The sequence below is a fragment of the Quercus suber genome, unplaced genomic scaffold (genome assembly GCF_002906115.3).
Source record: "Quercus suber isolate HL8 unplaced genomic scaffold, Cork oak 2.0 scaffold_41, whole genome shotgun sequence".
Lineage (NCBI taxonomy): Eukaryota > Viridiplantae > Streptophyta > Magnoliopsida > Fagales > Fagaceae > Quercus > Quercus suber.
This window is the reverse complement of record NW_027069506.1, coordinates 1941957-1965849: the sequence shown is the minus strand read 5'-3', so window position 1 is coordinate 1965849 and position 23893 is coordinate 1941957. Positions and strand designations below refer to the sequence as shown.

Here is a 23893-nt window from a genome sequence, read left to right as displayed (position 1 = left end):
GAGTCCGACAGCGGCAATGATTCATTTTCAACCCTTTAAACTTTTCTTCATCTCCTTCTCACTTATCTTCATCTTAGTAATTTCTTCTTATTCATAATCAAACGATGTGCAACCGCTTTTATCTTTTATTCACAGCCAAATGAGTTGTGCCTTTTTTGATTTTTTTGGCTGTTTCGGCTGCCAGCCAATACGGCAGAAACGACTGGATTCTGGCTGAATCAGCTTAGTTCAGCGCGAATTGTTCGTCCTTAGCCCGACCCTCTACTAAAGGCCACCCTACCTTAACTGCTTGAAGCTATCTCACGAATTGGATTCAAACCAATCAAGCTACTTTCCTTTTAGTAGATCGTGAGTTTATTTTTTTTTTTTTAATTTGAAAGAGAAGTTACTTTTTTATGATTTTTTTATAAAATTTTTATAATTGTTATGTGCATATAAAATAATACATTTACTAAAGAATATCTATTACAAGTTTATAATAATTTTAGAGAGGAATACTTATTCTCCATTTTAAAGAATAGTTATTCATAAAAAATGACAATTTCTTGTAATAAGAAGCTAATCAAACTATAAAATAGCTAAACTATATGAATGGTTATTAAATTACAATATTTATTTCAGTTTACCAAACATACCCTAGTTGTTGCTTTAAAATGATATCATATGATAATAAAGCATAAAATGATAAAATACACTTTGGCCATGATATTTTTGTTTTTGTATTATTTTATTTGATCTCAATTTCTCAACAATATCCTTACCATTAAATTTGGAAGGATTTTGTAGACGTGGCAAGCAAAAACTAATAAAGCCAAATTATAAATTTTACCCACTAATTTTACCTAAAATTCAATTCAATCATGTAACTTTAGTTTTGTTCAATTCAGTTCTTTAATTTTTCATTTTTTTTTTTAAAAAAAATTCAGTCTTCCATTGATATTTGTTAGAAGATTGCCATTAAGTGACATAGTTTTCACTTTTTAATTATTATTATTATTATTATTTTTTTTGGGATTGTGTCTTAGTCTTAGCCTCTGAATTTAGATCAAGGGTTTTAGACCAATACCTATCCACCTTGCAACTTAAAAATTTAATAAAACCTCCTTGCCTTGTAACTTAGTTTCCGAGTTTAGATTAGGGGTTCTAAACAAGTACTTATCCATGTAATTTTTCAAATCTAAACTATAACTAAGAACCAAAACAATTTAACATTTTCTTAGATTGTATCTTGGACCAAGGCCATGTAATACCCTATTTACATTGATGTTCATTCTTTTATTCAAATCAATGAAATGAAGTATTTTTTATATATATATGGTTTTCTTATTTTTCTTTTAACTAAATAAGTTGCGACTCCATTGGAACCCTTGATCTAGAGGAAAAAATGTAATTAGTTGAATTTAAGAGGTACTAACATGACTCTACCCATTCACGTGGATTTGGCCTAACAAGAAAATAGATTGGCCAGGGGTACGGTCTCTCACAAAACCTTAGATCTAAGGTTTTGGTTAGATCTGTTTATAAATGAATTGAATAATCTCACAAGTTAGAACACTAAATTGAACAAAATTTTTTTTTTTTGACCTACTAAATTGAACAAAATTAAAGTTACATAACTGAATTGAATATTAATATATATATATATATATTAGATGATGTACTTTGTAATATGGGTCATGCTAATGGGTGTCCTTAGGATATTGGGTAACAATCTATTTTAGGAAAATTTTAACACCACTTTTATGGAAAATGGAAAAAGCTGTCAAAATATTAATTATTATTATTTTTTTCATAAAACTCTCTTTAAATATTTTTTTTTTGAGAAGCAAAAAATGGGGGTCTTTATGGTCATATTACACCCTTGGGCAGGGAGCTAGTGGCCTCGGTCAGGGAGTCCGTAGTCGGTACCCGTTCTGTACCCTCTGTGTGGGAGTCACCTCACATTTTGTGAGTACACCTCATCACTAAGTTTACCCACCAACGAAAGCCTGCGGGAAGCGGGACTCAAAGCTAGGTGTATTGCACGAAGCGTCCGAGCCTTATCTACTCAGCCAAGCCCTCGTTGGCAAAACTCTCTTTAAATAGATTATTAATTATTATCCTAAGAGCATCCGTTAGCATTTCTTTTATAATATAGCCAATTAATAAATAATATTGATAGTTTTACTTGATGACAAGGCATTATGTCATCTAAGTCAGTGCCAGTTTGCCTTTCAATTTTTGTTTAATTTCTTTCCTTTTTATTTGTACTTCTTTTTTTTTTTTTTTTCTTTGCGCCTCTTCCCCGCCCCCCTTCAATTGATTGGGCCTCTAGGAGTAGGACCAACCCATACTTGAAGAATCGAGTGATGTTGAAGTTGAACCTTGCCGAGAATAACTCATTGAAACCATTCACCACCGACCAATCCGTTGCCTTTTAAAGCTCAAAGCGCCATTGCTAAGAGAGGTGAAGGGGGATGACTTAGTTAAATGGTAGAGAGTGCTCAATTGGGAGTTGGGGATGTCCTTAAGGTGCGTGGTATGGGTTTATGTGGCGACTTTAGAGTTGATTTAAAGCGTTGATGAGATGAGGGTGTCATGGGTCTCGGCGGTGAATGGATGTTGTGGGTTTAGTGGCTGAAGCTAATGCCGGAATGAGGGGAGTTTTGAAGGTGTCAAATGTCAGACCGACCTACTAGTGGGGAATGGTGACTAGGGGGTCTTTCTCATACTTTTTAGAAGGTATTAACCTTTCTTTGTGTGAGAGAGTGTATACCTTGATTTGCTTGCACTACTTGTGCTTGTGGGATCAGGACCTTGTGTGTGTGTACACAGGTATAGGGGGTGGCGTGTATATGGACTCACCACCAATCATTGAGATTTCTATAAGGTGTAATGTGTCACCTAAGACCATATTTGACTCAATATAAAACTTTTTCTAGAAACTTTTTTTCCCCCTCATTTTTCGGGTGCATGCGGTGGCTTAAAATCTTGGTTAAATCAAAATTATTTTTTGTTCACTAAGAAAAACACATCTTTGAGGCTAAATTTTTTAAAAGCTTTTTAAAGGTGTAAAATATTTTCAGTCATTTTTAGCTTCAAGAGAAATATCCCAAAAAGTTTTCAAAATGAACAAAATACTCTAAAAACCTATAAATAAATAAAATATCATTGAAAATCTCTAAAATGACTAATATAGCATTGGAACATTTTTTTTTTTGGACAGCACACAGGCCCAAGTAGAAACAAAGATCTTAGCCCTTGTGCTTAAGTTTAATGGACTGGGGTTGGTTTATCGCAGCTAAGTTGGGTTGATTTCGAACCAGGTTGATAGGCTAAAAACGTATTGACCCCTTATGATGAATTAATTGATTAATTAGTCAAATTTAATTAATTAATCAAATTAACATACAAACGAGGGTAGCACAAACAAATCACCAATTAAACAAAGTATGTAGCGGAAAATAAATTGACACGGTGATTTGTTTACGAATGAGAAAAACCAACACAGTAAAAACCGTACTGGGTGATTTTAAGGTCATTACTCCTGAGAATCTACTATTATCACAACAAGTGGTTACAAGTAAAGGAATCCTAGTACCTTATACAAACTTACAGTTGAACCCTTACACCAATACCCAATTGGACTTATTCTGTAGTGACAATCTCTCCTTTTGATGCACGGCTCCCAGTATGTGACTAACAATTGTGTGGATCCCAATATGCGACTTCAATCACCAATTAGAGAAGGTTGTTAGCTGCAAAATTCTTCAGTTCATCCAGACGATGAAGATCAAGAAGATGCTTGGTTACAAAACCCTACGATGCACAAACACAGCAACTTCTTCACCAGAAAGATGAACTAGGGTAAATTCTGTTTCCGGTCACAATTTGCTTAAACAAACTTTGCTTAACACTTGTGCAACTAGTGTCCACTTTGACATCCCTTAAAATAGTCATTTTATATGTTTAAGATTGTGAGAAAAGAAAGTCCAAACACATAATCACGGATTAGAGTCAAAACAAAACTTAAATTCTGTTTTTCATAAACCCGACAGATAGCCATCTGTTGAGCAACTGTCGAGTCACGGGGCTGGAATAGCTCTTCAAGCTCGATAGATGCTAGCTAGCATCTATCGAGCTAGTTGTCGAGCTTTAATGAACTTGCACTTTTCAGCTTGAATCTTGGATAGACTTGCATGGCTTTAACACTTGATCTTGAAATAAAGTTTCTTGAAGTATTAAACATATCCTAGATCTATTCAAATACAAGTAAATTGCGTTTTGTCAAAGGATTAGCCAATAACATAAAATATTATGTCCTAACAATCTCCCCCTTTAGCAATCCGTGACAAAACCACAACAAACAAATGAACATATGAGAGAAGTCATAAATCACTTCAACTCATACTCACTTGTTGAATACAATGAAATCTATCCTAACACAAACTCTTGAAAAATTTTGCAAGAAGAGAGTTTATGGCAAGTAGACTTTGACAACCTGTACTTCTGAAACATTTTAAACAAAACTCATCAAGGTATCTTTGTGTGAAACAGAAATAAGAGATTGTATACACGTAATAAGAAGCATAAAGAGAGAAAAGAAACAACACATGTAAGGATAGGTGAAAGAAACATACATCAACATATAAAGAAGATAAGTACAATGAATGTCAATAATGGTCACAAGACCTAAGGTATAAGAATAAATGTATCTAAAGTAGAGAAAAGAAAAAGATACAAGTAATCCTCACTACATCCCTCAGATATCAACACTCCCCCTATCAAAATGGTCCTATACTAACTTTCCCCCTAAGTATGACTACTCTCATATACAAAACTACTTCCCCTTTTTGTCACAAGTGACAAAGGGTAAGAGTGTTAAGTAGACATCTTATTAGTACCGGAAGAGCTAGCGTCTCCATCATCATCATCCTCGGAAGCATCATCACCATCACCATCCTCAGCATCAGAAGCCTCTAGAGTATATGGAGGAGAATCAACGAAGCCACCCAAGACCACTTGTCGCTGTGCAATACAGCTAATACGAATGTTCACCTAATATAGCTCAGTGGAGAGTGTATTAAGGTAAGCATCCATGTGCTGAAACTGTGTTATGATGTCTCCGAGAGTCATATCGCTTGTACAAGAGGAGGGAGCAAATGTGGGTGGAATGGATTGAGATGGAGCTATACGGGAGGGAGGAGCTGCTAACCCAAACTGCCTCGACCTAAACTACACCTCACTATGTTTAACGGTAGTGGTGTCTATGAAACAAATATGGGTAAAGTGGTCGGACGCTAGAAAGGGAACAGAAAAATAACATAAGATCCTCGTGATAGCGGAGGGGAAGATGAGCTTTTCATGGGATGCTGTATCCCAATAGACATCTAAGATAGAAAGAATAAAGTGAGAAGGAAAATCTATAGTAAGGTGCTCAAGAGGGGACAACAAAAAACGAGCACGAGACTCTGTGATAGAGTTATAGTGAGGAAGAGGGTGAAGAAAAAAAGTCATAACCACGTTAAAAAACCGAGGGCCTTTTGCAAAGTCTGAACAGTAAGTGAATTAATGCTCACCCCAATCAGAAGGGCATTCACAAAAAGTAGATTTGAGCTCATCTTTGTACACAGTCCTCAAACGCTCATAACTGGGGTAGTCAGGACACTCTACCCTAGGGACATGGAGCACATCCATAACAAGTTGCGGTGTGGCAGCAATGTGCGTACCTCGAATACGAGTATGAAAGAGAGGTATTGAAAAATCAAATCCATGCATGTTGGAGTAAAGCTCCTAGATCAGTACAGATGGACAAGTGACCGGGATGTCACATAGTGACTCCCAACCCCGACTGTGAATAACAGTGGGTAGGTTAGTGTCAGCGAAGTCTGCCAAAATGGCTTAGCGTTCAGAATGAATGCCTCGTCGAGAAAAGTTCTCCAAGAAGGCCTTACGGGTCATCATGGAACCAAATATGTGATGGAGTAGAATTAGAGGAAGTGGATGCCCCGAAATGAAGAGGGTTCCGGGACGGAGCAGACTTATGTTTATGAGCCATAGACACGACCAACGTAAACGGAAAAGAGAAGGGGAGAGAGAGAGAGAGACAATCAGAAAAGTCCCAACACAGTTCAAATATAACAAGTATATTGAAAAGAGAGTACGTATGCATGGAAAATGCATGAACATGTGACATGCAATATAAAAAGCATCATGGCTCAACCCAATCCAATCCTACCAACACACAATTAATTTACACACATCTAAATGCATGATAATACTGTTATAATGCTTATGTGATGCAATGTATGAGATTTTAAACTCATTTAAGCAAAAACCCATCCCAAAATTTCAACAAAAACTCATCAATTTTGAAAAACACCAAAATTTTTCAAAAACCCCAAAACTTAGGTTTCAAAACATGAAATGCATGTAAATGAGAGATTAGAAACTCACCAAGTGAAGAAAAAACTAGGAAAAACCTTGAAGAAACCTTGAGGAAGAAGTTTGGAGTGAGTGAGAGAGTTTTGGGAGGTGAAAGGACGGATAGATCGAGAGAGATGTCGAGCAAAATGACAATTGGATCACGCTGAACAAATAAATAGTAGTTTAGTAAATCTTGACATATAGAGGTGTTGAGAGGTGTCGAGCATAAAAGACATTGACAGATGCATCTGTTGAGGATCTGTCGAGGAACAATTCAACAGAAGAGATAATAAACAACCTGGATCGATTCACCAGCTGTGGAGAAGCTATCAAGGAGACAGGAGCTTTCTCGATCGATTCACCAGCTGTCGAGAAGCCATCGAGATTACGATAAGAAGAAGTTGAAAAGCTCGATAGATAGCCAGGTGTCGAGAAGCTGTTGAGATTGCTTAAAAACAGTATTTCAAGAAGAGAAAAACACCGATATGAATGTAATCAAGCATGTAACTCAACCAATGATCCAATCAACATTTTAAGCTCTCAAAATCACCTCTCAACAATAATTTTAAGCACATTGATCCCACACACACACACACACACACACACACACACAACAAGTCTAACCAATTTTATATTTCAAAAACAAGTTAAGAGAGTGTAAAGGCCTTTTTTACCATGTTGGGCTGGGCTGCCCCTTTGTGGTTGTAGGCCCAAGTGTTCTGGGTTGCGGGAGTCGAGACCGGTCCAACTGGAACTCAACTTGGTCGGGTTGTGCACAAACTAGGCCTTGTTTGCTAGGAGAATACTTGCGGCAGGCAGAGCTGTTTCAGAGGAGCTTGCGGCAGGCAGACATAATTGACAAAAAATAGAGCAATGTATTCTGGAATGACTAGATAGTTCTTTTAATAGTGAATGACCAAATGATCCATAATCACAATAATATGAACAATTTTAACAAATAAAACAGTAAGGGCAAATGGTAATAAAGATTAATCAACGAATAAAAGAAATAAGCTGAGTTCGGTCCGCAAGGGCAAGGTCAGGGAGGAAGAACGTCTCTTCTCAACACGATTAACCTCCGAGGAAAAGAATTCCTGCCACGAAAATTAATGGGTTTGAGGGAGGCAGACCTGAATGGACAATGCCCAGGACGATTATTTAAGAGAGCAGGGATTTGAGAGGGAGAGAAGGGAATGGACCTATTGGTGCATGCCATTAACACTTGCTCTTTTCTCTCTGTCTTTCTCTCTTTTCTAGTCTTTCCTTAGTGATTTCCACAATTGTAGTTTTTAGTATTGTGCTCCCCTATTTTTCTAAGTATGTTTCAGAGTCTTTTTCTTTAGGTTTTGTTGTATTGCTCTATTCCTTCATGTTGTTGTTCCTGTACACGGTAGAGGCTTCCTTCTTATAGTGCCCGCCGCGACCGAATTTTACTATTTTACTCTTAACCACCTTTGTCTGGTCTGGGTGTACTTACCGACCATCACTGTTCCGTCTGCGAGTTCCCCTGTTACAGACAAAGACCACTTTTTTGTCTGTTAGTCTGCCGCGGCACCTCTTCCTGCCGCGGTGATGTTTCTCTCTCTCTATCCCTCATGGCATGCACCTATTGGTTCCAACTCAACCTTACCTCTTTTGGGTGGTATGTCATCCCAACAGGACGTATCCCTCAAAAGAGCTTGAGCAGGAACTTCAAAACAGGTCTTCCCCTCTCCCTACCTCCAAACCATGCACGTGCATACGTCTGAAATCTGCCTGCTGTTCATGCATCTACCGTGGATTGGAGACTTTGCTTGTATTGCCTGCCATTCATTTTTGGCTTTTCATGAGCTGCTACTCTGATTTTCAGCTCTCATAGGGTTTGGGCTTTATCGCATACTGGGCTTTGCGTTCTCTTCAACCCAATTCTTTAATTGCCTTGGCTTCCTACCGCGTTACTTGGCCTTTCCTGCCGCAGCGATTTGTTCCTGTTGGGCCTCTTTTCAGGCCTGCCGTTCCTTTCTTTCCCCCAGTGGCTTAATATGGCCACCGGTGTTCTCACTTATGGGCTCCAGTGTCCCTTTCTTTTCACTTGGGCCTATCCGGCCCATTCACTTCCTTTGGACTTCCTCGGTCCATTTACTAACTCCGCATCCCATGGGTATTTACTAACTCAATTAAGCTTCCTTGGCCCAATTTCCTCATTTTCATCCTTGGGGTTAATGGGCTCGCCATTATCCCCTACTTTCTTTGTTTACATTTCTTTGGGCCTGCCATGGGCCATTCTTGCTTTTCCATACCACATATTCCCCATGGGTGCTATTTTCTCTCTTTCTGGGCCTTTTAGGTCCATTTACTTCCTCAAGACCCTTTTATTTATATTAAGGGCCTGTGATCCATTATTTCTGCTACTTGGCCCTAATGGTTTTACTTAGTTTGCTGCTTCTCTGCTGCCCGTATTTCTGGGTTGGACCGCCTTCTGCCTATTTCAAGAAAAATGACCCTCAACAGACAGTTAGGTGAGCATACATCAACACATGTAAAATCTTGTGATGGTGAAATCACATTGTACCTGCACATGTATCAAGAGTAGCAAAGAATATTGCGTGTTGTGTGTGAAAAACATCGCAAGATTGCATAAGTGTATACATGTTATGACAATTTGAGATATGAGAAAATCACTTTAACTCACACACAATCTTAACAACAATTTTAAGCACATTGATCCCAAAAACACACATACACACACACACACACACACACACACACACACACACGCACGCACACTAAACAATTCTAACCAATTTTATATTTCAAAAACAAGTTAAGACAGTTAGGTGAGCATACATCAACACATGTAAAATCTTGGGATGGTGAAATCACATTGTACCTGCACATGTATCAAGAGTAGCAAAGAATATTGCGTGTTGTGTTTGAAAAACATCGTATAACTCACACACAATCATAAGTGTATACATGTTACGACGATTTGAGATATGAGAAAATCACTTTAACTCACACACAATCATAACTGTTTGATGGGGACTATCACCTTTGAGGTACATCCTATAACTCCCACATCTCCTAGAATACACGCTTGCAATCATATATAAAGCATTTTTATTCTTTTTGCTTTTGATTTTTCTTTGCATATTTTTCTAGTCCTTCCCGTAAAAAAGAGTGATATGAGTGTTAAGTACAAGAGATTACTTAATCTTACTCATCACAAATACGAGCCACAAAGCTCACTTGCTTAGTTGTACATAGAGATTCTCATCCAAGGTACCCAAGTACCAATGTACACATAACACACACTATTTTTGTATTTTTCTGATTTTTCAAATTTTTTAAAAATTTTTATATCAAAAACAAAGTAAACAAAATTGAAAACAAACAAACAAAAATATGTTAATCAAAGCAAAGCATAAAACTAGACTGACTCAAAATAAAAGCCAAACACACAAGTTATGCAAAAACAAAAACACAAAGAGAGAGAAGAAAGTGATAGAATCACTTGGAGCCCTTTTCCTTCCACACCTTGGAAGAACCTTTCCGTCTAGCAAATCCTTGATCAGGTGGTAAGGGAGAAGAATTGAAACTGTTCAAGTTTGAAAGGAACATGAGGGCTTTGAGAGGATCTCCAAGGGGAGCAAGAGAGGATTAAAGCTGATTCTAGCTTCTAGATGTTATCATGCCATTGCTCTATTGAGTGGCTAACCACCTATAACAATTTGGTCGAGTATGACCGGCAACTCCACAATGATGACAGAAATGCTGCTTCTTCTGTTTAGGCTTTTGAGAGTTAGTCTTCTTAGCCTTATGGTTTTCAACTTCTTTCTTATCCTACTTAGGGGTGCTCCTAAGATAGATTTACCCTTGTCTATGTTCTCATTAGTTAAATCAGTTTTAACATCATTGTTTTCAATTTCAACATTATTACTAGGAGGAATAAAAACAGTAGTACTAGTAGAAGTAATACTAGGAGAAGAGAAATCATACCCTAAGCCGGTTCGATTTGAAGCAGATTTTTGAACGCTGAGCATTTCGTCAAGCTTCGCACTTGAAGTCCTTTCCAACTAAGCTATGACTTGGAATAATTCTGTCTCAAGTTTCTTAATCTTCTCAACCAAAATGTTGTTCTCAAACCTCAGTGCTCTAATAGTCTGATAAGATTCATCAAACTTTGTGGAAAGCTCTTCACGCTCAAGCTCCAAAAACTAAGCTTCTTGGTGGCCAACTTATAAAGTTTCTCATGCTTCTCAGATACTTTGTATAATTTCTCATAGGCTGTATGGATATTGTCTTGATCATCCATCTTCTCAAATTTGGACTTTACCAATTCCTCTTCTTCATCTACATCTTCAACAATCCCCTTAGTAGGATTGACAGTAGCAGTGAAGGCATTAAGGATTTTGTCATCCTCATTGTCGGAATCATCTGCAGGCTCGGTGTCACTCAAGGTAGTAGCAAGTTGCTCTTCCCAATGGTCTTGAGATATGTAGGGCACTTTTGTTTCATATGACTGAAATCTTGACACCCAAAGCACTTTGGTCTTGAAGGAACAGTATACTGACCGCCATCCCTAGCATCCTTCTTCCTTTTATCTTGGCTCTTGAACTGTGAGGAGTTAGATTGCCTACGGTCCTTGTCGAAGCCCGTCCCATTGGCATTCTTCATGAACTTCTTGAATTGCCTTGTAATGTAGGACTTTATCTTAGAATCCTCATCATCTAATGACTCATCAGTGTCACTGCTCTTGGCCTTCAATGCCATGCTCTTGCCCTTACTCGACTTGCCAATTCTTTTTAACCCTAGCTCGTAGGTCTGTAAATTACCAACCAGCTCTGTCAAAAGAATCTTGTCAATATCCTTTGATTTCTCGATTGCCGTAATCTTGGCATGGAATCTCTCAAATAGAGATCTGAGCACCTTTCTCACAATCTAGGGTTTAGGAATGGTTTCCCCAAGATTGAAAGCTGAGTTCACTATGTCCTTGAGCTTGGCATAGAACTCATCAAATGACTCATCCTCTTCCATCTTTATATCTTCGAAGCTAGTAGTAAGCCTTTGAAGCTTTGAGTCCTTGACAGCCTTTGTTCCTTCATAGGTTGTCTGGAGGATGGTCCATGCTTACTTAGTAGTTTTAGTGGAGGATATCTTCTTGAATTCCTCATTGGTGACCGCACTAAATAAGGCATTCAATGCTCTGCTGTTGAAATTTGCTGCATTGATCTTAGCATTATCCCAATCAGCCGGCGCTTTCTTTGGCTTGGTCCAACTAATCTCTACAACTTGCCATACCTTCTCATCTAAAGACTGCAAGAAAACTCTCATGCATACTTTCCAGTATGCATAGTTAGTGCCATCAAATAAAGGAGGTATAATTAATGACTATCTTCTATCCATGAAAAACATGGGTCAATGGATCAACACAACAAAGATTAACCCTAATCAGAGTGTGCCTGCTCTGATACCACTTGATAGGCCAAAAACATGTTGACCCATTATGATGAATTAATTGATTAATTAGCCAAGTTTAATTAATTAATCAAATTAACATGCAAACACGTGGTAGCACAAACAAATCACCATTTAAACTAAGTATACAGCGAAAAATAAATTGACACGGTGATTTGTTTACGAATGGGGAAAACCAATACGGCAAAAACCCCACCGGGTGATTTTAAGATCACCACTTCTGAGAATCCACTATTATCACAACAAGCGGTTACAAGTAAAGGAATCCCAGTACCTTATATCAACTTACAATTGAACCCTTACCCCAATACCTAATTGAACTTGTTCTGAAGTGACAATCTCTCCTTTTGATACATAGCTCCCAGTACATGATTAACCAATTGCGCGGATCCTGGTACGCGACTTCAATCACCAACTAGAGAAGGTTGTTGGCTGCAAAGTTTTTCAATTCATTTAGACGATGAAGATCAAGAAGATGCTTGGTTACAAAACCCTAAGGTGCACAAACACAGTAACTTTTTCACAAGAAAGATGAACTAGGGCAAATTCTATCTCTAGTCACAATTTGCTTGAACAAACTTTGCTCAACACTTGTGCACCTTGTGTCTACTTTGACGGCCCTTAAAATAATCCTTTTATATGTTTAGGGTTGTGAAAAAAAAAAAGCCTAAATACATAATCACGGATTAGAGTCAAAACAAAATTGAAACTCTGTTTTTCATAAATCTCGACAGATAGCCATCTATTGAGCAGCGGGGCTAGAACAGCTCTTCAAGCTTAATAGATGCTAGCTGTCGAGCTTTAATGAACTTGCACTTTTCAGCTTGAATCTTGGATAGACTTGCATGGTTTCAACACTTGATCTTGAAACAAAGTTTCTTGAAGTTTTAAACACATCCTAGATCTACCCAAATACAAGTAAAGTGCATTTTGTCAAAGGATTAACCAATTACATAAAATAGTGACATATGTTCCTAATAAGTAAATTACATATGTCCAGCACAGGTTGTGCACAAAATGTGAATCCTACAATACATACATACTAAAACATAGAAACTATATACGTATTGTACAGTAAGGAATAGTAAAAAATGATATAAGTAAAGGGAAAATGAAGTAAAACGTTAGGGATCCTCAGGATGGTAAGAAATACTTCATTATTTTCTTAAGTTTTTCAATACATTATGCTCTTATTGCACTAGGATGTCCAAATAAGTTCAAAAATTACAAATTTAGATAGCTCTTTTAGGCTTCCAAGACTTGTGAAATTTGAATCCTTTTGAATCCAAGTGTATTCTCTAGTGTCTGTCTTAGGATCCCGAGCGATGTTTTCCCTCTTTCCTTTTCTTTTGAACTCTGAAGGAGTTTTCTAAAGGATATTTCCTCTTTGATCCACTATTGTTGAATGATTTTACTATTGGCTTCCCTTCTTTTTATGGTGCCCTCTGTGAGGGTCCTTTTTTGGATAGTGTCCAAGCCCAAGTGAAAGTAAGGACCTTGGGCTTTTGAGTTGTTGTTTTAAGGGACTGGGCTTAGTTCACCGCAGCAAAATGGGTTGATTACGAACTAGGTGGTGCACAGAGCAGGAATCCTACAACATATACATACTAACAAACAAAATATATATGCATTGAACAGCAAGAAACAATAAATGGGGCAATGCGATAGAGAAAAACACAAAGTAAACGTTAAGAGTCCTCAAAATACTGTGTAATATTTCATTAATTTCTCAATTATGTAATACATCATGCTCACTAGGATGTTCACAAGGTTCAAACAAGTTCAAAAATCACAGACTTAGATGGCTCTTCAGGCCTCTATGACTTGCAAAGTTTTAATCTTTTTGAATCCAAGTGTATTCCCTAGTGGCTGTTTAAGGATACCGGGGTGGTATTTTTCCTTTCTCTTCTTACTTTTTTTGAATTTTATCAAAATTTTCTTAATGATTCTACTCTAATTCACTGTTGTTAAATGCCCTTCACTGTTGGCTACTTCTCCTTTTTATAGTGTCATTCTAGGGCTCCGGGGGTACCACTGATTCCCCCCATTTGCTCCCCTAGGTACCTGAACGAATGTTGTGCCAACAACATTGGAGGCTAGTTCTTTCCTTATTTCTCATAATTTTCTCCTTTGGTGCTTCTTCCTCGAAAGTCTCCTACTGACTTTCCATTCTGAGGCGTCCTTAAAGAGTTGACCTTTGGTCCTTCTTCCTTTAAGGCCTTTTACTTTTTTCAGACTCAGCTTTTGGTTGCCTTTCCTCTTGTCATTTTTCCCAAGTGAGTTGATTCCTTCCTACCAGGTTGAAAGTCTTCCCAGTTGCTTCCTTTCATGGTTCTTCATTCTAGGTTGCTCAAGGTACCGGCCCTTTGCTCATGAATTGTTGGTTTCCAAGCTTTCTGGTTCTTTTCTACATCATTAGGGTGGCTGATAGGGACGTATCTATTCTCATTCTTTGTGTTTCTTGGCACTCCTTTTGACCTGTCATAATCTCATCTTGGCTTTGCTGCATGTCCCAAGGATCCCGAGCCTCTGGCTGTCCCTAGGTATCCCAGTCCAGTTCTTACCACTGGACTACCTGGTGATTTTCTCCCTTCGGCGGGCTGGGCTTTTTCCTTCTTCCCTTAGATTCATGAATTCTAAAACCTATCCATTCGTGGGTCTGGTCTCTTCCCTAAATTCCTTAATAAGGTTGGGCCTACTATCTTTTTTCTTTTTTGCGGGCTCGAGTCTTTTATTTTTTCATGGAGTTCAATCCTTTGTGCCACTTTAGGCCTTGGTGCAATATGGTGACCTTTTTTAGACCTTAACATTTAGCCCCCCCCGAGCTTGTGGGTTACCTACAGCCCACATGTGAGTAAACTAGAGCCTTATTTTCTGTAAGAATTCCTTCTTTACTTTTTTTTTTTAATGAACCTTAGGGTCCTTCCTTTTATTTCTTCAGGGCCCCGTTTTTCCTGCTACTTTCAGGCATCCTGGTTTTTTGCGTGTTGCACTTCTTTTTTTGTAACTCCTTATTTTTGCATGGAATGTGGCAGTTGAATGTTGGAGTGAAAATTCCCCACCCACTTCCCACATTCCCTATAACTTCCATTAATAACTGCCAATAACTCTCCTCTTTTAAAATTAAATTTTAGCAACTAGCGTGCCTTTTCCATACATCATCTTCTCTAACTGCTCTTTGCGCCATTATTGTAGTCACCTCATACTTTTTTTTTTACTTTCTAGAGACCTTCGTTTTCCACACTTATCTCCTCTCTTTGAACCAATTGGTTTCTCTGTTTCTTTTTTCATGTTCTTCACTCTTTTGACATTTCTATTTCCAAGTGCACTTGCTTTCCATGGCTTCTTCTTCCTCACGAAATAGGAGGGAGTGCATTCCCAGTCCTTCTGAGGTTGAAAGCTTCTTTGGGTCTGCACGGGGCAAGACGCAGGAGGTCATGGAGTGCCTAGCTTTCCCTTTACGGGACCTCTAGTACACCCCTAACCTATTTTTTCCTCAGGTGTCTCGTGGTGAGGCTCCTTCTTCCCCTCACACTTGGGTGTTCTCTAGCTAGTCAGGGTTCACCAGTTTTGCCCAGGTTCCAGATCCAAGGGAGATTTTAGATCTTCAGATTAGGTAGGGATCTCGAGAGGCGATCCCTATTTTCTTTGACGTCGTTCCGGGGAAGATCACTTGTTAGCCTATTTGGGTGGATAGGGAGCTTTCCGATGGTGAATTTTTTAGTTGTTTGGAGCATGCTAGAATCCTGAAATCAGTAGCAATTTCTAGGAACCTTGAAGTTTTTAGAGACACCAAGGGCCTTAGACACTTGGTATGTTGTTGGTGCCCTTCTCTTTACACCTTTTTCTTTTCCATTGGTGAGCTCACTATCACCTTGGAGGATGTGGTCAATAACTTCCTTCTCCTTATGTTTGGCAAAGAGAATCTTTTCGACATCAGTCTTTTCAGTGAGGATCTTGAAGTGGAAGACAAACTATTCAGCCATTTTGGCGGGCGTATTGCTTCTCCTGGTGGGAAACCAGCCAGAATGGGTAAGTGAGTCATGAACCATTCTCGAGAGAAGAACAAGGCAGTTAGGCGAGCTGGATTCTTGGCACTTTGGCTTAGTAAGTTTTTATTTAGTGAGTTCCTCGGGTACGGGGTGAAGTCTATTTTCTTTCCTTTGGCAATCAGACTGGCTCAGGGTGCTTAGTATCCTTTAGCTCCCATGTTCTTAGGCCATGTTTACTCCCAATTATATTTGCTTCATGGTGATGAAGTCGAGGGTGATTCTTGCTATGCCATTACTTCGTCCCTTTATTGTGCCATTCTCCAAGTATTCATGTGGGACTGCTTTTCTGTTACTTTGACGAAGTGTAGGAGTTTGAAATTTGTAAAAGATAAGTTTCAAGGATCTCCAGATGTGATTAAGGGTCTGTGCGGTAGTTCTACTGATAGCCATCCCATCATTTTTCATTGGGCCAACTTGAAAGGTGGCAGCCTCAATTCGGTTGAGTTGTTTGATCAAGCAGGGCACTTGAGTTGGCATTTTCCCTGGGAGTTCAGTCTTGGGTTTGCTTGTGATTTTGTGTTGGCCTTTTTTTACATTTCCCCAGGGAATACCTTTGACCTGCGCCATAGGGATGAAAGCAGTTTGGCGTACCTGGCTTGCATCAATCCTTCATGGCTTCTAATGCCCTCATCGAGTGGTCCTAGGCACACCCACTACTCGGCACACTGGGTATTCTAGCAATTTGGCTTTGATCAGGATATCCCATCAGTGTTTAAAGATATAGTACCTTCTTTCCCTTCTCTGGATCCATTCCTGAGGCTTCAGGCCTTTACTTATTAGTTGCAGAGGAGCTCCTAGTTTGTGGTGCCAAACTCCCGGAGTCTTTGCTTCTAGTGGTTTTGCTGGTTTCAGAGTTTAGAAGTCCTTCTCGGATTACATTGGTTCTAGTAAGATTGGGAGAGTTCTTGATCCTGATATCCTCTCTGCTCCTACCTCCAACAGATGCCAGTCCCTCCCTACTGTTGGTATTGTGTCTACTATTATAAGTAGTAAGACCGGATTTGTGGAGTGGCATGCTTCTAGGGGTGGTTAGGTATGCTATGTGTAAGATTTTCTTGAGGCTTGGTTAGGGTGTGACCTTATTGTGGGTACCTCTTCTATTGTGCCAATCAAGAGAGGGGCGGTAAAGGCAATTGGTGCTGCCACTCCTATATGCGAAGGTAAAGAGAAAAAGATCAAACAGGAAGCTGTCAAAAGAGCCGAGCTTGAAAAAAGTATTGAGGGAACTGAAGTTGGTCTTGAGACTAAGAAAAGGAAGACTGCCAAATCCCAGAAATAGTTGGTCATTTTTGAGGAATCTGAGACAGTGGATCCCTCTACAGTTGGAAAGGAAGTTGGCCACCTCTTAATCCCAAAGATCCAAGTGAAGACTACGGTAGAGTCTTCTCTCTCTTAGGTTCCTGTGAGTTCCTCAGCCTAGGGTTCTTTGAGGTCTTTTGATTTCATACCCCAGTCTCCCTTAGGACCCTCTGAGTGTACCTGTAGTAGACAAAAGACCATTGGAGAGTTAGTAGTTCATTGTTCTTGTTGTGTCTCTCCTTCTCTCTTTTAACTGATGGAAGGTTATTCCTTTCTTGCAGTCCAAACGTAAGTCAGACCCTAAGAGAGGCAAGAGTTAGTCATTTGGTGATGATGTGGTACGACCCCCTTCCATTTGTGCCTTTTACTGCTTGCTTTCATTCTTTTCCTTTGTTGTGTTCATATGCATTATGTGATGCTCTGCCACACATCCTTCTTCTTCTTTTTGCAAGTTGAGGTACCTCCTCCCACCACTGGTGAAACTCTGTTGAAAGACGTGATGACAGCCTCGTCTGCTGTTTCCCTAGGCATGGAAAAGGAGCCCCTTAGTGGTAATGTGACCAAGGAAGTCGAGTAGGCAGTGAAGGATGCCTAGCCCACCCTGCCTTTTGCTACCCTAGCTGTTCAGTACCTTGAAGCTTCTCAGCCTCCTGTTCCCCAAGATCCCAGTTCCGTGCAGACTCCCAATCCTACCAAAACTATGTCACTTAAGCCCATGACTAAGCCTGCGTTGAGCAAGTCCTTGGGGGGCGACCTTTCATCCATACAAGTAGGTGAGCCTCATTCGCTTTTTATTAATGCTTAAACTTTATCTCTCTTTTCCTTTCTTCCTGAGGGTTCTTATTTTCTCTTCCTTTTTTTTTTTTTTTTTTTTTTTTNGCATTCCTCCTATACAATTGCAGCTTCTTTGTTCATATTTGGCCAGTAGTACCCCATACGCTACATCCTTCTGTATAGGCTGATTTTCTTTACAATCCCACAGATCTGGTTGTGTAATTCTTCTAATCTAAGCTTTCCTTCTTTCTCGTTGATACATCTGGATAGGATACCTACGGGCAACCTTCTATACAGCTCTCCTTCTATCAAAGTGTAATCCTTTAGCTCCTTGATACTTCCTTCAAGTCTCGACTTTTTCATTTTTCCTTTTACTTCATTTCTCCAATCTTGCTACTCTGGTTCTCTAGGGAACATCTTTTTGAGGATCCCTAAGATGGAATGTTCTTACTTACTAACTCTTATCAGAGTACCTCTTCCTTTGAACGGTACATGGGATCTTAGGGTGGCTAGTGCATCAGCAAACCTATTCTCATACCTTTGGGCATACTCCACACTAAAAGTATGGAATTCTTGCTCCAGATTTTGCGCCCAAGTTCTATAGGCTGCCAAACTCTGCTCTTTTAGTGCAAAGTCACACTTTACCTGAGAGACCACAAGATTGGAGTCTCCTAAAACTCTCATATGCTTTATTCCCATGCCAAGTGCTATGGCTAACCCAGTCAAGTATGCCTCGTACTCAGCAGCATTATTTGAATAGGAAAATCCAAGCTTGAAAGATAATGGCATGGTATCCCCATCTTTGCAACTTAGCACAATTCCCAACCTGTTTGAAGTTGTCGTTGCTGACCCATCAAACCTCATTGTCCACTTCTTTCCAGGAAGCTTCGCCATTGCCACTTCCCCAGGGATCTCCTTGCTTAGTGAACATTCTTCTTTTCTTGGGAACTGGGCTAGCAGATCTGCTATGGCTTGGCTTTTGACAGCTTTGGGGGTCTTGAGGCCAATGTCATATTAAGAGAGTAAAACTAGCCACTGTGCTATCCTTTCCGTTAGGAGATGCTAATGTAGGACTGCTTTAATGGGATGTGACTTAGTTACCAAAAGGATCTGGTGGGTTGAGAAGTATCATTTTAGTCTTTAGGATGCGTAGATAACTACTAGGCATGCCCTTTCTATCCTAGGGTATCTGGTTTTTGTATCTTTAAGTGTCCTGTTCACATAATAAATGGGTTGCTCATTTCTATCATTGCCTTCTTGTGCTAGTAGGGCTCCTATAGCCTAGGAATTTGATGCCAAGTATAGCAACAGGGGCCGCCCACGTACTGGTGGTTGTAAGGTGATCTGCTGGACCCTTTAAAAGACTTCTTGTTGTTCAACCCCCTAAGTGAACTCAGTCCCCTTTTTCAATAGTTTGGATAAACTACTTGTGACTGATGCTAATCCTGGCACAAATCTCCTGATGTAGGAGACCCTTCTTATGGAACTTTTGAGCTCTCTAACTGTTGTAGGCCTTTTCATTGTTGCGATAGCTGTGGTTTTGGTTGGATCTACACTTATGCCTCTATGATATACTAGGAACCCTAGGAATTTTCCAGCAGACACTCCGGAGGCACATTTCATGGGGTTCATGTGTAGTTTGTACTTCCTACACCTTTCAAAGACTTGCTCAAGTGTTTGGAAGTGTTCTACCCTGGCCTTTGACTTTACCATGATATCATCCACATAATCTTCCATTTCCTCATGCATCATATCATAGAAGATGGCTGTTATGGTTCTTTGGTATGTGGCTCCTGCATTTTTAAGGCCAAAGGGCATCACAGTGTAATAAAAATTTCTGATTGATGTCCTGAATGTTGTCCTTTTTGCATCCTTGGTAGCTATGCGGATTTGGTTATATCCACTGTATCCATCCATAAATGAAAACATAGAGTTTTTTGCAGCTGAATCTACAAGGAGATCAATATTAGGCAGTGGAAACTCATCTTTTGGACATGCCTTGTTCAGATTGCGAAAGTCCACACAACATCAAATTTGGCCATGCTTTTTCTTCATGGGTACTATGTTGGAAAGCCATTTGGGATGAACCCAGTTGCTAGCAGTTTCTTGACTTCCTGAGTTATTTGAGCCTCTACATTAGTGTAAAAGACCCTAGCTGGCTGAACTACTAGCTTGACTCCTGGGTCCACATTGAGAGAATGGACCACTAGTCTTCGGTCCAGACCAGACATCTCATCATACATCCATTCGAACATATCCACATATTTTGTGAGTAAAGCCACTAACTGCTCCTTTTCTCGTGCTGCCAACTGTCTGCTAATGAAAACAGGCCTCTAGGATCCCAGACCAGCCCCCAAGTTTATCTCTTCCAACTCTTCCTCCAGCTGGATTTGTGTTTCCTTGACTGGTTCCTCTAGGATTTCTTCTTGAGCCATCATATAATCTGGTGGTCCAAGACCCTCCTGCACAATGCATTAAGGCTCCGCGCACCTTCATAAACGATAAATTACCTTCCTTCTAGCTCCCGTACTACCACGCATTCTTGGGATCCTAAGGAGGTTCCTCATGTCATGGGTACGCTTTCATTCTTCTTCCTCCAAGATAGGTGCTTCTAGGGTCCCCGGCGTAGGGCTTTCATCATCTGGTTCCAACTCATCGTAAAACATTGTTTCCACAAAGTTCACTTCTCCTTGGCTGAAAGGTTTATGGTTGGCAAGGATCCTTACGGGCCTCCCATTCAATCTCCTTTTAACACATTGATGGTACATGAAAGGAATAAGGCGATGCTTATGGAGCCATGGGTGTCCCAGCAGAACATGGTAAGAAACTTCTGAGTTAATCACATGAAATCTGGTCAGGGTTACTATTGGGCCTACCGTTAAGGCCAGCTACACATATCCTTTAGTTAATTTTACTGATCCTCCGAATCTTGTTATCTCCATCAGAGCCCTCAGGATCCTCCTGCCAGTTAGGCCCACGGCCTCCAAGGTACTCAAGGCTATGAGGTTGAGTGAAGCTCCAGTGTTTACCAATGCTCTTCTGATTTGGACATTGTTTGTGGTGACCATTAGATAAAGGGGTCTGCGATGGTCCGGGTGCTCAACCTTCATGTCCTTATTAGTGAAGGTTATCGCATTAGTAGTCTCCAAGTAAGCTTGGTTGGCATGAGATTCTGCTGTGAAACATTCTACTCCTGAATCTGCTGCTATGCTCATAAGGGATTCTGTGGCCATCCTTCTCGCTTCTGGCCTAAATTCCACCTGATTGAATAGTGTTCTGAATTTGGGGTTTTCTGAAGGGCTTTGACTGTGTTTGGATGGAAGGATCCCTTAGATTCTTCTGCCTCTATCGGGTTCCCATGGATTACTACAGCCACCATTCCCTTTTCCTTCTGGTTGGGTAAAGGGTTCCTTTGAACTTTGGGTTCCTTCTGTGTAAGCTTCAGGGTTCCTTCCTTAAGCTTCTTGTGAAAAAGCTTACGGAGGGTCCAGCAGTCCTTAGTAGAGTGCTCGACATAGTTATGAATTTTGCAAAACAAAGTATTCTTCCTTTCTTCTTCAGTAGGTGGCCTAGCTACAGTAAATGGCTTGACAATTCCATCTCCAATACATTTATCCAAAACACGATTCAATTCTTCTGCAGTACATGGGATCATAGGTGGTTCCTCGACCATTTTTCCTTTAGGCCTCTTCTTTTTTTCTCCAACTGACGCTGTCATGGCCTGAGGTATTGGCACCCTCTTTGTTCTCATAGTCTGCCTGGTCCTTTTAGTTTTTTGCAGTAGGTCAACAAACTGGGTTATGCATAGATTTTCGAGATTAAGCCTATAATCAAAGAGCATGATGGATATGCAGGTCTCCATGAGCTTATTTTCTTCATGGTCTCCATAATAGTCTAGGGAAACATCTTTAAATCTTTTGATGAATTGGACAGGGTCCTCTCTAGGCCTCTGTCTTGCCATTTGAAGGCTTTGGAAGGTGACTTGTCTTCACTTGGATAGTACTTTGCGCAAAACCTCTCCATTATCTCGTCCCAGGTCCTGATGGACTTAGGCCTCAGGGTGGTGTACCATTTATATGCTCTGTCCACTAGAGACTTAGCAAACTCTCTTAGACACGACTCCTTGTCTCCCACATAGGGGTCCATGGTATGAATGAACTTACTCACGTGCTCCACAGCACTTCCATTTCTTTCATCAAAAGAATGGAACTTCAGGGTTCATATCTCTTAGGATAGGGCTTGCCAAGGAGTTTTGGTGGAATGGGGGATCTCGAGAAAATTGCTTGGGGACCCCCAAAAGCTTTTCCCTTTCTTGTTCCAAAAGGGCATTGACATCTGCTAGCATGAGATACTGGGAGTTGGCTCCCCCTCCTACTATTGACCCTCTTTCCGGTTGGGCTCGGTCTTGGTTGGCCACAGGGGGGACGTTATCCCTGATTTCTTGGGTCCTACCCTCTTTGAGGAGGCAAATCTCTTGCTGCATATCTTTTAGCACTTCTGCCATTCAAGCCATAGGGTCTAGCTCTTGCCTTGTGCACCTTTGTCCTGATATGATCTCCTACTCTACCAGTGGTACCTCGTTCCTTTGTTTGGAGGCCACTTCATTTTCTATTACAAGCTTAGAGGTCGCAGGTGGCACATTGGTACCTTTGTTGTTCCTTGGTCTTGGAGCCATGCTCTGTGAAGGGACTACTTCTTCCCCTCTCCTTTACCCAGTCTCCAGTTGAGTGGCCAAAATGTGAGGGTCCTTTTTTGAATAGTGTCCAAACGCAAGTGAAAGCAAGGACCCTGGGCCTTTAAGTTGTTGTTTTAAGGGATTGGACTTGGTTCACCACAGTTAAATGGGCTGATTACGAACCAGGTGGTGCATAGAGCAGGAATTTTACAACACATACATACTAATAAACAAGAAATATATGCATTGAACAGTAAGAAACAATAAATGGGGTAATGCGATAGAGAAAAACACAAAGTAAACGTTAGGGGTCCTCAAAATACTGTGTAATATTTCATTAATTTCTTAATTATGTAATACATCATGCTCACTAGGACGTATCACAAGGTTCAAACAAGTTCAAAAATCACAGACTTAGATAGCTCTTCAAGCCTCTATGACTTGCAAAATTTGAATCTTTATGAATCCAAGTGTATTCCCTAGTGGCTATTTGAGGATACTGGGCGGTATTTTTCCTTTCTCTTCTTACTTTCTTTGAATTTTAACAAAGTTTTCTTAAAGATTCTACTCTAATTCATTGTTGCTGAATGCCCCTCACTATTGGCTACTTCTCCCTTTTATAGTGTCATTCTAAGGCTCCGGGGTACCACTAATTCCTCCCATTTGCTTCCTTGGGTATTAGAACCAATGTTGTGCCAGCAACATTGGTGGCTGGTCCCTTCCTTATTTCTCATAATTTTTTCCTTTTCGTGCTTCTTCCCCGAAAGTCTCCTGTTGACTTTACATTCTGGGGCGTCCTTAAAGAGCTGACCTTTGGTCCTTCTTCCTTTAAGGCCTTTTAGACTCAGCTTTTGGTTGCTTTTCCTCTTGTCATTTTTCCCAAGTGAGCTAATTCCTTCCTGCCAGGTTGAAAGTCTTCCCAGCTGCTTCCCTTCATGGTTCTTCATTCTGGGTTCCTTAAGGTACCAGCCCTTTGCTCATGAATTATTAGATTCCAAGCTCTCTGGTTCTTTTCTACATCATTAGGGTGGCTTATAGGGACGTATCTGTTCTTGTTCTTTGTGTTTCTTGGCACTCCTTTTAGGCTGTCCCAATCTCATTCTAGCTTTACTGCACGTCCCGAGGATCCCAAGCCCTTGGTTGTCCCTGGGTATTCCAATCCAGTTTTTACCACTGGACTACCTGGTGAATTTCTCCCCTCGGCGGACTGGGCTTTTTCCTTCTTCCCTTT

General features: G+C 40.1%; 1 protein-coding gene across 1 annotated transcript in view; it reads right to left on the bottom strand.

Annotated features, from left to right (window-relative positions):
* LOC136066628 (uncharacterized) overlaps positions 1-11421 on the bottom strand; it is a 33049-nt gene extending 21628 nt beyond the window's left edge. Inside the window, exons 1-4 of the mRNA XM_065771279.1 lie at positions 11371-11421; positions 10959-11208; positions 10721-10872; positions 4884-5007 (exon numbers count right to left, since the gene is read on the bottom strand). Coding sequence (XP_065627351.1) covers positions 4884-5007; positions 10721-10872; positions 10959-11208; positions 11371-11421 — 577 coding nt within the window. The remainder of the gene's footprint in view (positions 1-4883; positions 5008-10720; positions 10873-10958; positions 11209-11370) is intronic.
* Positions 11422-23893: the final 12472 nt, after the last annotated feature.